Source organism: Odontomachus brunneus, unplaced genomic scaffold (genome assembly GCF_010583005.1).
Source record: "Odontomachus brunneus isolate Ranch 3 - 2012 unplaced genomic scaffold, Obru_v1 Obru_scaffold_032, whole genome shotgun sequence".
NCBI classification, from domain to species: Eukaryota; Metazoa; Arthropoda; class Insecta; order Hymenoptera; family Formicidae; genus Odontomachus; species Odontomachus brunneus.
Window position 1 is genome coordinate 2,440,617 of NW_022639482.1, and position 19,611 is coordinate 2,460,227.

Sequence of the window (19,611 nt, forward strand, 5' to 3'; positions counted from 1 at the left end):
TTTTTTTCAAATCAAAATAGTGCAAAAGCACATGTCGAAAAAACACTTTATCGCGTTCCATTTTTCACAAAGCAAAAGAAATTGTTGTTTAGGAAAATAATTGTGTATGCTGACTGAATGTTATCGAGAAATGTCGAAATTAATCACAAACTACCTGTTTCGTTAGTAATGACTACTAGAACTGTTTGCATTGCCATCTAACATTTGCGGGCGGAAACTAAGTTAAGGTCCTAATACATTAGATCATATTGAACAAAAATGTTCTGTACCATTTTGCAAATGGCCACGTAGATTTTGAATGAAAAGTCGTAATTTTTAAGGAAAATATCGTAAAAGTATTAATTTAAGGAGATTGGTGCATGATTGCGCGCAATAATGCACCAATATTCTTCAATTAATAACTAAAAATTTACGTAGTCATTTGCAAAATGATAAAAGATTTTTTATTCAGTTTAACCTCGACATGTTCAATCACACAGCGGCAGACGTCGCTATCACAACTGATCTATCATATCGTGTGTGATCATTCATCAATCTTCTTTAATTAATAACTCAAAATTATACGTGATTGTCTGTGAAATAGTAGACAAATTTTATGTTCAATTTGATGAGTTTTATCTGCACACAACAAATGTGTTATGAATTGTCCTACGTTGAATAAACAAAAGTAACATAAGATTAAATTGCACATTAATATCGATATAATATCTTACAATGTTAATGAACATAGATTATTTTCAATACTCTTACATTGTTAAGAAAAATGTTCCTATGTCCCAAATGTAATACATTAAATGTAATGTAAACATTTTGAAAATTGTTTAAGAGACTCTCATAAAATCAGAACGCTTTGCAAACATTTTCAAGACGCTTTACGTGGTCTCCAAGGTGTTAATGTTTAACGATCATAGATTACAGCATATCTCTCAGTGTCATTCAAAGAGATGACGTTTGATAGAACTATGCGATTCATCGGCACGGCCGAGGCGCTCCCGACGTTCCTTAGAAAGCACAGAGGCCAATGCGTTGCGCCAATGCTTTCGCGAATCCGATCGCGCTGAGACCACGGAGGCGCGCTCGGAGAAAGGACTAAAAAGGAAACGCTTCTGCGCCAGGTTAAATTACCGCTCTGCGGTGTTATGTTATAACGATCTTGCATAAACGCTCGACATCTGGCTAGTTACACGCGGCCATCGCTCAACGCTCGCCCATTCACTCGAGGACCGCGAGCGAGCCCGCACACGTCATCGACGTTCACTCGCGTGTCAACCTTTACGACCCGCGTGTGACGTCTTCCTCCACCCCAGTTGGCGAGAGAGAAAAAGAGAGAGGGAGAGGGAGGAAGAGGGGTAGAAATAAAGCAAAAGAATCAGATGCCGCCATGAAGGCAAGAAATAAATAATTTCGAGAAGAAATTCAAAAAAAGAACAGAAACGCTTTCCGCCCAGCTATCGCTTTAATAATCCTAAAATGGACTTATAGGTCAAACGTGTCCAAGCGATTTCAATTATGTGAGATTTCTTGGAAACCCGCGCACTCTGACCGACCGATTCTTAGTGGGAAAAATGATTGTGATAAAGAGAGGCTTTTTATAGGCCAGAAGGCCTTAGTTCTTGCTCATCTGTCAAGTTGTTGTAATCGGTGACGGATACAAATGACCTATAAGTGCCGTTTTTGTTGATATTGAATGTTAAAAAACAGTTTTTTTTTTAAATAATCATATTTTGAAAGTTTGAGTGACTCAAATTATGCATAACAACAGAATGAGAGAGGGGGACGAAGAGACGGGAAGAGAGAGAGAGAGAGAGAGAGACTCTTTTTGATCTATAATAAAAAATGCCGGACCTAGCTATTTACTGCTCCTAAACACGCTACTTTACGAGCGGCAAACCGCGTTATCCGTCGCGGTAGAACGCTCTGGAACGCGCGTCTTTTACGACTTCTCTTCTTCTCGTTATCCGGCAATATGAAGAATAGACAATTGCGCAGAATGAAAATGAGCGTTGTATAATGCGCGTTCAAGAAATGTTTGAGTTATAAACACGGAGATCGCACAGGTCATGGCACGATTTCGTTACGGATTAACTGCCAAGAAGGGGAGAGTGAGAAAGAAGTAACGTTTCCGGAAAGTCGGATGTTATTTAATACTGAAAATAAAGCGCGTATGTATGACGTAAAGAATAAGACGATTTATCTATCGCGCTACAATTTATTATGCAGCGCCAGCCGATCGACTATTTAATTATGTTCATCCTTCATTACGTGTTGGATCATAAATCAATTGGCGAATCAAGATATCATCTTCATACGATCGACAGGTATAATTACGTCTGGTCTGTGCGTAAACATTTGAAAAAGAAAAACAGTCATGTCGGACTTATTTACAACGATTACTCGCTACTTCGTTCGACATATCGCGATCAATATATTGTGATATACAAGTAGTTAAGAAAGAAATAGAGTGAATACTAAATAAATATTTTAACATATAAATATGGAAAATTTTATAGTAAAGATTACAATGGAATTTCATATGTGCTACTTTTAAAAATTGAAGTGTGCTATTTAAAAAAAAGTTTGTTATTAAAAAGTTTCTTATATTCCTAGCGAAAATTCTTATATTCCTTATATGTTTCTTACAATTAGCAAGATAAGTCTTACTGACATTTTATTTCTGCAGTATTAGAAACATAGTAAAATTGAAAAGAATTTAATTACTTAAATAAGAATTAATTACTTAAAATAAACAATTAATAGATTTCTATAAAAATCATTACTTATTCGTTCATTTAACACGTTCTCTATATCGAAATATTATTATTATATGTTATTTAATATATTATTATATGTTATTATATAATATTTAATTAGTTTTTGACATTCAAACTGTCACAATACATAATTCCTTTGATGACGCTCTTAACTCGTGGTAACCAGGTGGAATAAGCAAGGACTCGCATCGTGAACAAAATAATCAATCGGGGGACAAGGAGAAAACACGCCTTTTTTAAGATAAGATGGCCATAGTAACCATCTTTAATACTGTATTACGCGTTGGTGTCCTCACCCTTGGGAAGAAATCGTAAACCCGATGAAGGTCGGCTATTCAGTTTCGTGGCTTGATTAACGATACAACGACGAATTCTGTCAATTTCGTGCTCGAAACAAACGTGGAGGGATTAATAGGTGTGTCATTGTGTACATCGGAGTATGAAAATCGCTGGACATTGCCTCCTACCATGACCTACTAACATACAAATAGTAGAACAACTGAACCTTCGTTATGTCAAATATTCGCGCGATGTTTCGCTTTTACATTTGCTTATATCCAAAAATGTTTACTGCATTTCCTGCGCGATTTTTCCTACTAAATGAAGCAACGGTATCACAGCTGGAGATTTCATTGAGCTATACTGGAATAATGGACTCGATTGTAATAAATTTTTTATATTATTCTATAGTGGATATATATAACAAAAAAGTAAGCTGAGCAAAAAAGGAAACAAATATAAAAATAAATTAAAATTCACTCTTATATAACATATTTAACGTAATAGAAACGGAAAATATCGTATTCAATACGAAGCGACTCCTTTCATTTTTTTCGATTTGCTCAAATCAAAATCGTGATTTGCTTAATCGTGCTTTTAATCGTAGATTTGTATTTAATGCAAATAGATATTCGATTGATTCTTACTCAAAAGTTAAATTTTTTAAATGTATTATGTAGATGATTTCTATACTATATTACTATACTATATTATTCAAGAAAAATGTTCTGCGTATGCTTCCATCATGCTTGGTCTCTTCTATTATTTTTCCACATTATGCGAGAATAATTTCGTGAAATTGCATAAGTAACATGGAAAAATACATCTCTCCTCTCCGAGTGGAATTATCTGCTAACAGATGTATCTGATATCTCTGTGATTGCATTACGATTATAATTGCATTTCATGTAAGATTTGATTTTATCTTGATTTACGGGCAAATTAAGTTTTCGGCGAAACAGTTTCCTGATGGTTTCTAATGTTTCAATTTACTACCGGCTATGACTTACGACTTCACAATGCACTCTTCCGCTAATGTGTACCGTAATAGTGAAAGGAAAGCCTTAAAATTGATCGCGACTACCAGTGTAGCGATTTAATATTACGACAAGGTAGCGAACGCATAGGATGCTGTCCGACGTGGACGAAACAAGCGCTTATTCATGAGTCGCAACTCCGTAGACAATTTCAATGCATTCCATGTGCATATATATATAGGGTGTCCCAGACTCTCCTCCGCACTTTTTGTAGATTGAAGTGAGATAGAAGTCCTACACCATTTTGCGATATTTGCAATAAATCTCGAGATACCAATAAGATTGGTAAATAATCACGCGTGATATGGTAGATGAGCACCGTCTATCGTTGTATATTTATACATTAGATCAAACTAAACCATTTTGCTCTACCATTTTGCAAATTACCACGTAGATTTTTAGATATTAATTAAATAAGATTTGTGTATTATCGCACAAAATCATACACGCAAAAAAAATTTCAGTTGATGCAACCAAATAAGAATCAACTGAAAATTAGGTGATCAGAAGCGATATCTCTGTTATGAAAACTAATATTTCTGTTGTCGCAACCGAAAATATTCGTCTGAACATTCAACGATATTAGAACTCGGTTGAGGCAACTAAGAACAATTGACTATACAAAAGCCTCATAAAGGAATTTTTCTGTTCCTACAGAAAAAGCCGAGTTTTCGTCTGATCCTTGAACAACCGAAAATTCGGTTGCACCAACAGAATTGTTTTTTCCGTGTATAACAATTTTTTTCATTGATAACTAAAAACTTACGTGGTTATTTGCAAAATGATAAAAGGCTTTATTGTTCAATTTGATTTAATCAAATTACAAGCACACAACAGCACACGTCGCTCATCTACCATATCGCGCTTGATTATTGACTAATCTTCTTTAATTAATATCTCGACTATTATTGCAATAATCGCAAAACAGTATAGGACTTTTATGTTCACCTTAATCCGTCCTATGTGCCTACGAAAATTGCGGAGGAGGGACACCCTGTATATTTCCATTCCGCGAAAGCCTTTAGAAACGCTACGCTGTTGACGCTTGATGATAAACGCATGCGTTATCTTGCCGTAATAGCTCAGTTGAAGTGTCCGTTGAACATTTACGGTAACAAGCGTGTATTATGCGCAAGACAAACAATTTAATCGGTAACTAAAGACGCGCAATTGTGTCTCGAGTTAGCGCACGCGTCGATTTTCTGATTACATTTGCAAAATTGCAACTCGTGTAACCAACTACAATCGCGAACGTTGATTGGCGTGTACTGCGCGATAAAAAAAAATATCTCCGCTCACGCGGGGCTCTCCGTAATTGCGAATCGGCTGATGAGCATTGACGGAATCGCCGTCGAAAGGAAATAATCCTGTTTACGCCATTCCATTGATTGGAATACAATTACCGTGATCACATCGGCGGAATTTTCTCGATTCGAGCACGTTAGCGCGTTTTGCTCTTCCTTTTCCGATTTTGCGCGCTGGCGCAATTACTCTCCCGAGAGATCTACACGTTGGTCGCTTTTAATCCTCTATGTCGTATCAGCTGCGAATGTATTTATCGTACGCAATGATCACTCGGTACCGTTACGGTCTTGTGAGCACACGAAGTTAGCTGCTCTGAATGTGGCGGACGTCCGGTACAGCTTTTCATATATTTCTCCCTCCGGGGAGGCGTGATATTGATTAACGATGTTTTTATTATTTCGCATACCGAGTGAACGTCTAGGCCTGTCTATTTCGCGTTCGGCTTGGCACACGCACACGCAACGAGTTCACAAGAAAAAGTTAACTCAGTTTTATAAACATTATGTAAATACATGTTAGAATGTACATCAACACGATATGCGAATGAATGTCGAAACATTATTTATTATGTCGCAATGTAATTGCATAGAGTACGTGACATAAAATCCAACAAGAATATCAATGAATTCCAATAGATGAATGCCAGTCATTTTTATACGAATCAGTGACATAATTCATATAGCATCATTTTCAAACAATGGTTGACATATCAACTTTGCAACATCGATAACGTCGCTTTTCACTCTGACCTCGTTTACAATAGGCGCGCATTAGTGCGTAAGAGTTTTATTTTGTATCTAACAATTCCCTTTCTGACTGCGATTTGCAGTATTTCCGATTTTTGCAGTCACACTTTGAGAAACGTAAAAGACACTTTATTATTGAATAGAATTAAATATAATTTAGTTCAATTTTGTTTTAATTTTGCTATCCACATTTTTTTTTATTTCGTCATGGACTTCAGCAACCCCTTAACGTGTATCCGTTTAGAAATATCTGACGGAGATTATTGTTGATATAACTAAGTGTTTAATATTTGAAACAGATTCTACAGATCTGTATGCATGTATATTTGACAACGCGAATAACTATTTACACGACTATGACTAGTCTTACGGAGGAAAAAAAGCATATACATGCTATATGATGTCACTGTTGGTTCTCTTCCTTGTCTCGCACGATTGCCACAAAGGACTCTTATTTCTGTTTAAAATCGTATAAGCGGATGAATAAACGGATTTGACGTTAATGAACGGATACACGTTTTCAAAAGTACGTGTAATTGCGATTACTTTATTATACGTGTCTGTGAACGTATATGCTAAATATATATTTGAACGTTATTTTTTTTAGTTTAAACGTATAATATAGAGCCCTAATTTACGATGAGCTCATGTTTTGAAGCATTTCACTATAAAATATCGCGGGCATTGTGTCTACGAAACTCGTAGAATCAATTTAGCCGTGACACATTTGTAGCTGATTTTACCCGGCTCGTTCCGAAGCGCACATTGTAGGAAGATCCAGCTGTTACCGATTGTTCGCTCATACCGCTCTCAGTTACTCGGTTGCGTCGCGGTGAAATAGCAGCCGGTTGAAAGCGAAATTACGCGATAATTCGTCTCCCGTGTTCCTCTCTTTTCCCCGTTCCAAACAAAACCTGTTTTGCATGCGTTTCTGTTCGCGCGAGCCGGCACATCATCGGTTTATTAATATCCGTGATACTTCGAAATTAGCCCGTAAATCCGCCAGGCACTTCTCAAGCGTAACGAACGAACGAGCGTGCGTGTGCGTGCGTGCGTGCGTGCCTGCGTACCTGCGTGGGATGCCGGGGCGTTTCAAGCAGCGTAACACCGGTTGTCATCGCAGAATCGAGGAAGCGTCGGCGCGCGCGTCACATCCGAAACGCGCGCGGGTAAAAGTGAAGATACTCGAAAAGAGAAAAGAGCGCACCAGGTGGTCGATGCCTCCGCAGTTCATTCACACAAGAAGGAAGTCCGGGGAGGACGAACCTGTCGGGGAAAGAACGACGGGTCTCGTCCGTTTTTACGACTCGAGAGTGGCGAATCTCCGGCGCGTCGCGTCCGCTAACGTGATTTATAGGCGAAGCATATCGCGGATTTACTGCTAATAACTTATTCTTGCTTTCGAGACTGTCTAGATGAGAGAACGCATAATTTTCTTAGTTAGAGCAACAGTTGATTTACGCCCCCTTATGAAAAGCATCCGAGTATTGTGGGATAATTCATTCTAATGCGAGGGATATGAAAATATGCAGGTTTCTTTCTCGTAAAGTAATGTCATGTCACATCGCGTGTGTGTTTGATGTGCGATTTTCATCTAGAAGTATTTCCGCGTGTGTGGATTTGTCGTGCAATTAATATCAGTTTTAACAGCTTTTGTTTTTTATTGCAGATGGCGTGGCTCTGTTTACAAGCTAATCTGGCGGGAACTACTGGCGTACCTGTTTGTTTACTACCTCATCAATTTCACGTATCGATACCTACTCAATGACCAACAGCGGGTGTGAGTATATTGGAATACACCTGGAACTAAATAACTTCCCGTACATACGGAAAGAATAACTCCGTCAGTGTAACTGGATTTTCTATTTCTGGGGGCCAGATTGAAAATTCAGTTGTAGGAATAAAAAGATTCGTGTAGGAAAAGTTTCTATTCCAGCCAATTGCTCTCAGGACAGTATTAATAGTCCCATTTGAAACTTGTCCTATTTGAAATACTCAAATATGAATTTAGAGTTATTGGTGTTTTTATTTAAAGCGATATTACATTTACAATTGTAATACAGCTGTAAAATTCATATATCTAATTCTAAATTCAAATATAAATATTTCACATGAGGCCAATTTCAAGTAATGACTATTAATATACCTCAGTTACCTCAATTTAGTTAAAGTTGTACTCAACTTAGTTTAGTACAGCTTTAATACAGCTGAGTTCAGACAAATATTTTCGGTTACAGTAACGTAGATATTATTTCTCGTCGGCGAATTTTTCATTTGGCTCCTATTGAGTTGCCCTAATTGAACTTTTCCTTCCGTGCATAGAGAAACAATTTCTTTAGTATAACTGAATTCTCTGTTACTTGGAGACTTGATTGAAAATTCAGTTGTAGGAACAAAAAGATTCCTCTTTAGGGGGTTTTTACGCAGCCAGTTGCTTTCAGTTATCTCAATCGAGTTTTGATACGGCTAGATGTCCAGACGAATATTTTCACAATAATAGAGATATTATTTTACATCTCAGCTTTTTCGCCCCACTCAATTATCTGAACTGAAAGTTTTTTCCACGCATAAATATCATTCTTTACGAGTAAGCGGAAGGTTGGGACTGCGAGCAGGAAAATATATGTCGCAATAAAACGCATCCTCACCGCGGTATTGAAGCGAAGTGTGTCGTACACACAATTGGCCATCTATATGCTCAAATAGCTGACATTTCAGAGCATATTTTGTGGTATGATAGTATTTAAAGTAGTACAGTTGTCTTTGTTATGATTTGAAAATAAAAAGCAGTAAAAGTATTTTCAGTGCAATATGTCTTTTTACTTTTGTGAAGACAAGAATGCAACGCAAGCACATGAGAAATTTTTGAAAATTTGATAAGAATCTGATAAGAATCTATTCAGAATCGATTTATTTATTCTCGAACGGTGCTTGGATCCCTCTGTCGAATCAGACAGATATGTTTCGAAGTTCACACAAGAACAGCGGATAATCTTTCTGTCCGCGATCACAAATTCCTATAATTTCGATGCGCATATGCGAAAAGAGTCTCATCATAAAAAGATATTCATAATTTTTTGAAAAATTTAGAAGAATCTATTTAGAATTTATTCTCTAACGGTGCTTGAAAGAATTCCTCTGTCGGACAAGACAGATTCGAAGTTCACACAAAAACAGTGGGCCATCTTTCTGTATTCCTACTTTCCGATATATTCGATAAAAGAGACTCATCTAACAATACTGTTGTTATTCAGTGTTGAAGAGAGAAAAAGTATAATCGTGACCGACAAATGTTTATCTGCCGATCGCATGACAGGAGAACCATAACGTAGACTCCCGCGTGTTCCGTTGATCGCCAACAATTTCTTCGCTTTCTTATCGTGGCTAACACCGAATTCAACGATCGGCCGGCCACGATGCATGGACATATCTCCCATAAACGTATTTTATGGGTGTAGATAAACCCGCGCGATATCGACCTTGGCCCGCTGGCAAATCTGAAGGTTCCGGCACCTCGATCACGGTCGCGTTTCATACGGCTGAGAGAGCATTTACGATACGCACCTTCCTTTTATTAGTATTCATTGCCGTATTTTTACCATGCAGGACACTCGGTAACCTTTCTTTCGTTCGCCTTCGCGACGTTCGGTTCGATTCGAGATCGATCGTAGAATTGCAGAATCAGAGACGCGAAGGTCGTACACTTGAATAAGTAATATAATCCATAAAAGTAGACAAAAATGTTGGATGTTACTTTGTGATAATATTAAGACTTCTGGCTATTCGCTACGGTTATCTTGATCTATGACGTCAGAAGCGAGCAATTGCACTGGAAAAATTATTTCTGTATTTTTTATTTCCAATTCGCTTTACGATTTGCCCCAAATTAAGGGGCAAAAATTAATTAGGGGCTAAAATTAATTTAGTAAAGTTTGTGACTTAATAATGACTTGAAGGGTGTGAGCCCAACAGGCTTTATCCTTTTGTTTTTCTTTCTATGTTAGAAAACCTTGCAGAATTTTTAATCTGCGAAGCGGTTTTGCCGTCATGAGGTTGGCTACAAGAATGTTTGGATGAGCCTCCAAACGATATCTTTGACTGTAGCTCTTACACTGAAAAAGGGTTGACAAAACTAAAATTTCGTTTCGACAACAAAATCTTTTTCTTTTCAGAATGTATGTTCAAAATTCTTGCAAGATACGTCGAAACAAAAAATATACCAAAAATTGATGAAGCGATCGATTGAGTACACCATTAAAATATATCCAACACTTTAAAAATATATACTTTCCTCTTGCTCAAGCAATTAATAAATAACCTAAAAATTAATGTAACATGCACAGAAAATTTGGTTGGATTAACCAAATGTCTGATATAATAGGGACGAACCAAAAATTCCGGTTAAAGTTACCAAAATTCTGTTCAAGATAACAAGATTCTGATTAACAAAACAAAGTTGTCTAGTAAATTCAACTGGAATTTTTCGTTCATATTTCACTAGAAAGATGTTTGGTTAATTCAACCAAACTTTTTCTTGTGTATCACTTTCTATTTTTATCCTATAGTTATATCCTATAGTTTCCTTATTATTTTGTCACTCTAATTTTTACGGTTATTTATTGATTGTTAAAACGGGAAGAAAATGTCAGCAATATTTAAAAAGATGTGCTTAATCGATCACAAGTGTTATTTTTTGGATATATCCTTTCATTTCGACGTACCTTGCATTGATTTCTTCGCTTCTCGCATCACAAATTAAAATGGCCACGGCGAATAGTCAGGGACCTCAAAAACATGTACATCAAGAGATGCTTCCACGAATTAACGTACTAATTCTGCCAACTGCAGTTTCATGATGTTTTTATTGTTTTACTATTTGCATGATAGATAGAGACGTTGCATCTTCAACGCACATTTGTATATTTCTGTTGCAAGTCATTAAACAATCGCTGTGGGTGACTGAACCGAAGGACAATCGGTCGACCTCTGCGGTGAATACAAATGAGTGTTCAACTGCAAGTATAACCACAGCGTATACTCGAGTACGCGTACTAGACGGCAAGCTCACTTGTGTTATCGCGGAGCACGAGTTATAGGTGATGTTATCTCGCCACATGTGACAAATTTGCATTTGAAAAAATTACATGTGCGGTCTACAAACGCACCCGCATCCAAACGCAAACACGACGATCTTTTTCCCACGAGTCTCCAGAGCAGATTAAATGTTAACGCAATTGTTCCGACGCGATTGAACTCATTTCGATGAATTCGCGCGGTGACTCTTCGTGGAGGTTCTTTTGACGCGTCCTGTACAAGAGGCCACTTCTCGTGATACATCACGGGAAGCGTCGGAGATGCGTCCACGGTCGTGGCGTTAAAAAAGGCATAAAAACTGTAGCCAGTTATTTATGCGGGACCGAAAAAGAGAGATAAAGAATCGTCAAAGGAGCGCATGAGGATGTAAAACGATTTCTCCTTCAAATCGCTTTGATTCGCCTGTGCTAAATTTAGACTCGTAGGGCGGCTTAAAGCGGGTTCAGGGTCCGGTGTGCCCAAAGGATGAGACCAACGATCTGGCAAAATAGAACGAGGTATGGCATGCTCACGCACGCACGCACGCGAAGATCCGCAAGATTAATCGTTCCCCGTTAAAATTCCAGGATCCTTCTCGTGCGCCGATTTATCAGGAGTCGCTATCTTCTTTCTTGGGGATGGACAATCATCGTGTTTAAATATATTCTCGCGAAAAGTATCTCCAACGTGGAAAAAGGATGTCAGTTCGTACTGAATAGAAAAATTTAGGTGAAAATTCGACGACATGAAATGATATCTCTGTTGCTGCAACCGAAAACATTTGTTCGAGCATTTAGCTGTATTAAAACTTGGTTGCAACTGAGAATAATTGGCTGAGTAGAAATCACCTACAGGAATCTTTCGATTACCAAGCTTATCATCTGTACACTGAAAAAATGAATTTTGTATTTGAAATTAAAAGATTTGGTGGACATTACATATTTTTACTTGTATGAGGTACATGTATTATTGAGAAAGCAAAACACACATAGCGACAATTAAATTTTTGGTTGCAGTTACCAAACGTTTGGTTGATCGCGTTTTGACTAGATTATGGTTCGATTTAACAAATTCTTGTTTCGACAACAAAATCTTTTTCCAGTGTGTAGACCAATTCTGTAACTTTTAACGACAGTATCGTTATCTTTATGTTATCATTGCGTAACGTTTGTATCTATGCAACGATACACCATTGAGTTGCTAACGACATTGGAGTTTTGTGAAGTTAAAGAATCAGCTTACTGAGCCGCTACACTGAAAAAATTATTTGTATTTGAAACTCAAATAATTGGTACATACGATTTGGTTGCTATTATCATAATTGTTATTATGTGCGCAAATTAACTCGGTCTTTTACCTTTAATAAATCATAATTCTGCTTTAAATTCAAGTATCTTCCTGCCATTTAAAGTACACACACACACACACACACACACACACACACACACACACACACACACACACACACACATATATATATATATATATATATAGGGTGTCCGTCCATAAATATCCGAGCAATTATCTCGTAACTGGTTGAAGTTACAAGAAAGTTTAATAAGCGAAATTTACATGGCTCTTAGCTACAAAATGCATATAAACATTTTTTTTTATTCGTGACCTTTTCGAGTTATGAAGGTCAATGTAACTTTTTAAATGGATACCTATAACTTTTTTTGCATATTTACATAGTAGAGGTAATTTGCAATCAAAATTATGCAATCAAAATTCGATAAAATATTGCTACTACGCATATGTTTATTATATAATCGGCATGTTAAGTTTTAAAGTAATAAATTATATTAGGAGTATTTTTGAATGTTAAATAAGTTGGAATGTAAAGCAAGTTGAGAAAGTAAACAATGTTTTTTCATGAAACATTTGTTAACACAAATTGCTCAAAATTTTTACCATTATGATCGATGTAGCATTCAACACGTTTTATAATGTTTCTCATTGTTAATTGCAGCATTTCTATTGTAATATTTTCAACAGCTCTAGTGATCTTATGTAAATCTTCTTCATTTTTAGGAATAGTTGTATAAACAATATCCTTAATATACCCCAAAGAAAACAATCGCAAGGTGTCCGGAGATTGCATAATTTTGATTTCAAATTACATCTACTGTGTAAATATGCAAAAAAATTATAGGTATCCATTTAAAAAAACTACGTTGATATTACCTTCATAACTCGGAAAGGTCACAAATAAAAAAAAATTTTACATGCATTTTGTAGTTGATTAAGAGCCATATAAATTTTGCTTATTATACTTTCTTGTAACTTCAACCAGTTACGAGATATTTGCTCGGACATTTATGGACGGACACCTTACATATATAAGAGTCGCGATAGCTGTCAAAAATATTCGATTGTCGCGTCGTTATTCGCGGAACCGTGCATAGAACGATTATCAATTTCTCGCGCCTATGATATTGTATGTTTAAGTAACGGTAAGTCAATATTATCTCAAGAGTGCGAATACGGTACCAGTTGCTCGTGGAAATTCCGACATAAACCCACTTACCGAAAGATCCCGGAATCGCGTGTCGATCGTGTCGATCGGGGCTGATGTGTGAAGTCGTAAAAATGAGCATGACTATACTCTTCACACGATGGCAATTACAAACACTTTGTAGCGGCATGTGCATCGCGGGGTAATGACCGATATCGACGTGTGAGAGAATCGGACTTGTCTTGAAATACGCTTTCGATAGAGCAGATTTGAGATCCTTTCCTCGCGATCGATCGAAGTGAAAATTTCCGTTCGCTTTACTGAACGATCAGCATGTGTGGCCGGTAGCGGCGTCGACGAGTGACAGTATCACCTCAACCTTGCTCTACTTATAGGCGAGTTCATATAGGAAATACTAATGGCTCACGTGTAATAAACTACAGCGATATTTTAGCGTACGCCGGTATCTCGAATAGCTCAGCCTTCTCTCATTCTTCGAAATATCATTTTATCGTGTGATGTCGAGTGAATTAGTCACACCTACTTCACGCCGATTTATTATATTTGTATGTTAGCGCAATGATTTGCATATTGAAATAATATGGTGGAGATAATATAATATAAAAAAAAAATCATTTTATTCATAACTATATTTGAACTATTCACCTGCATTTTATACTAATCTATTATATTTGTTAATTAAACGGACGGTAGCGGGATGATTTAACATATCTAAAAATATATAATCTCATCTTACACGGAATCTTCTTAAGTATAAATTCTTCTTGAAACTAAAAAAAGAATATTCTAATTCCAGAAAAAGAATTTTATTTGCAAGGTGCTGTAATTTCATATTCTAAGTAAAACATTTTCTCACTTAACTGAAAAAGTATTATAATAAAGAGAAATAATATTATGCTTAGAATATTTTTGTTTTTGGCTTTAGAATGAAAGATAAAGTAGAAGAATCCTTTTAAGGTTATGTATAAAAGGATTTCGATAAGGATAAAATTATATTTTTTTTATATAATATAGTTAACGCAGATGTATGTATAAAAATTGATTTGAACAAAAGATAAGGTGATTAAATGCACGAAAAAAATTTGATTGGATAAACCAAATGTTTGGTGAATATGAATCAGAAATTCCGATTAAAGTTCAGATTAAAAATTAAAATTTTGTCCAGGATAAGAGAATGTTGAAATCAATAACGAAATCAAAAAATGTCGATAACGTAGAGACGATCGTCACTAATACAATTATGATATCCTTTACGTATTTCTTATACATATAGATTTTACGTAAATATATGTTACTTTTACCATATTCAGTAGGTGACCTGACCACGCATGTGCAGAAATCTTTCTGCAAACTTTTCTAACATTCTTAAACTTTTGAATTCAAATCCGAAAATGCAGCAATGTTCAACATTTTTTTGTTTGAAGCATCCGCATTTTCGGTATGTACAAGCTGCGAAACTTTTGGAAACATTTGAATGAGGCAAATATTATGCCAACTGACAATTTGAGATTTTACATAAAAAATTTTTTTCATCACATATTGAGTAATACTGCTGTCTATTTTTGTAAATACTTTCATTGCATAAAAACATTTGTATTCTATAAATAATATGATGTCAACTTTGTAGAAAAATGTCAGTATTCTGTCAATGAAGTTTTCATCTTCAACATTCCCTTAACAAGATTTCTGATTAATATCTTGTTTACTTAAATATAACATTTGTAACTTCAGCAGGGATTCTGGTTTGCTTGTATTTAACCAGACATTGGGTTAATCCAACCAAATTTTTCTTCTCCGTATAATTGTGTTTAAAAGGTGCTCTCCGTTTTTTGCAGAATTTTCGAGAAAATCCGTTATTATTTCGGTAACTCCAGCGAATCTATACCCATGTCTTTCGTCCTGGGTTTCTACGTGAGCCTCGTCGTGAAGAGATGGTGGGAGCAGTACAAGCTTTTGCCCTGGCCGGACAATCTGGCCCTCTTCATCAGCGCCGCTATTCCTGGAAACGTAAGTAGAACCTGCTCATCGGGACTGAGTTTCTTTTATTGGTTGTTACCATGACTAAAAATACAGTGGCACAACAGAACGGAAGGATAAACGCCATTCGCGAAGATACCGTCGCGGTCAAATGAAGCCATTAATCAAACATCTAAAGAAACTTTAAGCAATCTCTCTAACGAAGTGCCGGTTTCTACTTCTCTGAGAGGACAAAGACCCCTCCCGGCTGATTCTTCTTTCGAGAAGAAAATACGTTAATAAATGCAGCCTTGCTCCGAGTAGTCATGTCGCTCGTGTTGCGCTCGAGTCTCATTACGCTAATGAATTGCCGTGACACGTTTCGGTGTCGTTAACCTAAGTAGGTGCCAACCCAGTCATGCCACGCCCAGGAGCGAAAAAATGCGATACGATCATCTTTATAATTGGTGGTAAGCTCGCACTTTTGTTCTTTCGTGAAATTAACCTCGAGAAAACGCGCGCGCACACCACGAAATTTCCAGCGTGCTGTGTTATTTGCCAGAACCTTGGCACCAATTTCGTCTCCTTTGTACTTGTAATCAGCCTAATTGTGACAACAGTGCACATTTAGCGATAAAACTCATTCCCTTCCGAAGAGGAGACACACAGGTAAACGCAGATTAAACGCAATCACGTACATTGTTTAAACACAAAGATAGGGGATGTATTTGTTAAGCGTTAGAAGATCTTTAATGAATCATTATTATGATTATTAATTATTCAAAAATTATTTTCAAATAATCTTTTTTCATTGCAATAGCTGTTCCATCGGCGGTTTGTCATTAAATTATTAACACTGAGTTGATTGTTCAAGTCGCTCCATTAACTTGTTTTTAATTCTTTAACGGGAATAACGATGACATGGCAATTCCGAATGCGAAATAACTCGAATTTGGACAACGCAGCAGTTTCAACGCGAGCTTTCAGATCTGGTCAATGACACGAAGTGTCGAAGTGAAAGTGCAACGCGACGAGAAAGAAGGACGAACCTACGCGCGAGCGTTATGCATACTCGCGCACGATATCTTTCTTCCTCAGCGCTTCATCATTTTATCGATAATAGGGGTACTGCTAAAAAAGTGTATATATACACTGAGAGAAATGTCTAATGATACTAACCAGAATTCTATTTAGGTTTACCAAACGGTATGGTAAATAATCGTGTAACAAGATATTTAGTCAATGATACCAAACTATCTGGTAAACGCATTGTCTAAGTAGCATTACAGTAATGCTTAAATACGTTTATCAAACCGCCTGGTACAGCATACAATTAATTTTAGTAAGTGTTACGAATACAGTTGTGGAGAGATACAGTAATGTTAGACTTCTTACCTAACCTAAAATCTAACCATATTATATATAATTTTCATATACTTACTGTATATAATCTTCATATATTTACTTCTAAATTCGTCGACATATTTTAAGAAATTTCATTCTTCCAAATATTTAACGGTTTGCAGCGTTTACTCTTTTATAACATCGATGTCTTTACAAATTAATATAAATGAAAAAGGAAACATCGCAGCGAGTAATAATTAACTATCGCGTCAATAGTATCACATGTCTAGAGAGAATTACCAAACTGTCTAGATGTCTATAACTAAATGTCTCGGTATTGACTAGACAGATGCGTCGAGGCATCGTAATCGGAATATTGGATATGTGAACCAGATATCGCATATAAATTCACCGTATTACTTTCATAAGACGAGTATAGTGTCATTCACCAAACCATTTCTCTCAGTGTATGTAAATATAACATCCATTGTCTCCAAACCGTCGAGAAAATAACAACAATAATAAAAGTATAATAATAATACAAAAATAATAAAAAAAATAATAATAATATTAAAAATTATAAATAATAAAAATAAATAATAAGAAAATAAAACTAGTGCTTGAACACTATAACACTGATTTAATTTTAGATATCCTTTTGGTTTTGGTCTTTTAAGTACTTTTTAATATTTACTTTCAATATAAAATATGTAGAGTATCTGACATATGATAATCTATGAAATTCTCGTGCACGTATAGATTAGGTCAAACTGAACAAAAAAATGTCTCTATTATTTTGCAAACAACCACGTAAAATTTCGAGTTAAATAGTTACGTCATGCGCTATGCGGTAAATGAGTTGTAATCGCGACGCCTATGTTAGAGTAGGTTGAATTGAACAAAAAAGTTCTTTATCATTTTGTAAATAACCGTGTAGATTTTTAAATATTTAAAAAAGATTTGTGCACACACATTATCACGCACAATCATGAAAATTTTCTTTCATTAATAACTAAAAATCTACGTGATAATTTGCAAAATAATAAAGAACATTTTTGTCCAATTTAACCTAATGTATAAGTAACAATACATTTTACCACTACAGCTCATCTACCATATCGCGCGTGATGATTCACCAATCTTCTTTAATTAATATCTCGAGATTTATTTATTTATTTTTGCGAATATCGCAAAACCGGTATAGGACTTTTATGTTCATCTCAATCTATTCTACGTCTCCACAAAAATTGCGGACGAGAGTTTGAGACACCCTCTATACTTTACTACGCGAGTTTACGAGATACGCAAGCGCTATATCGTAATGTACAACGCGAATAGAGCCGGTGAGAGTCGGCCGGTTATCGTTAAGTGATTTAATCGTTTCTTTATGTAACCGTCCTATCCACCTTCCTTATTTAGAGACGTGTAACAATTTCATATACTAGAGCGTGTGTCCAAATGCAACGATTTTCGAGAAAGTACGGAGAAAAAGCGGCTCGATTACACGATGTCCCGTGCGCGGCTACGTTTGTTGAAATATCATTATGGATCTTTAAATGCGTGGCTAATCGGAGTGTCGGCTTACGTCGCGGAACGTGATGGAACGCCGGCTTGTTTTCACGGCTTTCGTGACGTTTATTATTATTTATATCGCAGCGCGCCGGAAAGATACGAGCACCTGCGCAACCGCGTAAATTCCGCCGTGCATTCCGCTCGCCTCTATCTTCCGACCGTCATCGGAACTCCGACAACGTCTCCTCGCAAGAGAGACTTTATCGCGCGTTTGCGCACGACGTAGCAGCTTCCTCGATCTCCTCTTCACCGGTCATTTACGGCCCCTTCATGCGCGACGCGGTTGTCGTTTTCATCGACGCATTTGTGTGGCCCGTCGATTGATCGACGATGATGTATGTCCGATTGAGTCGGAAATCGCGCACGTTGTTGCCATAGACATAATATATAGATTGAAGGTTTGGTTGAGAAAGTGTACAGAAATTAGAAAGAGCAAAATGCTTTGGACTAGAGACGGGACATCGAAAAGAAATAATCGATTATAACTATAATCGGTATCGATATCTCTACTTTGGACCCCCTATCTATCCTTGTCTCTTACAAGTAACACTAACTAAATGCCATACGCCGATCTTCTTAAAACTTTGCATGTAGTATATCGAAAAACAGTAGATTAGAACAATGTATTTTTTTATTTTGGCTAACAAGGCATTTTAAGGTTAGAAAACGCATTCGAAAATTTAACACTCTATAGTACCATGATAACTAATGTTATTCCTGAGTGTTATTCTTTTACAGGTTTACGACATTACTCTATTATAATTTCATTGTCTGAATGTTTCTGAAGTCGCTAATTATGATTTTGACATTAGTTTTGCGAGATTCAAAATGGCGGACCGAAATCGCAGATATTTCAAAGACTTTATTCAAAGTTTATTTTTTATTCAAAGAATAAAGTCCTTATTCAAAGACTTTATTTAGTTTTGAAGAAGTTTTTTAGACCCATGATTACGATTTTGGCATCAGTTATATCAATCTAGAGGTTCATCAGTTATATCAATCAAGCTGTAAAAGAATGACGCTCAGGAGTAGCGTTAGTTATCATTGTGCTA

General features: G+C 36.4%; 1 protein-coding gene across 1 annotated transcript in view; it reads left to right on the plus strand.

The window, feature by feature from the left end:
- LOC116843355 overlaps window positions 1–19,611 on the plus strand; it is an 89,180-nt gene that overhangs the window by 28,904 nt on the left and 40,665 nt on the right. Inside the window, exons 2-3 of the mRNA XM_032813726.1 lie at window positions 7,808–7,918; window positions 15,523–15,694. Of these exons, the coding sequence (XP_032669617.1) occupies window positions 7,808–7,918; window positions 15,523–15,694 (283 nt within the window). The remainder of the gene's footprint in view (window positions 1–7,807; window positions 7,919–15,522; window positions 15,695–19,611) is intronic.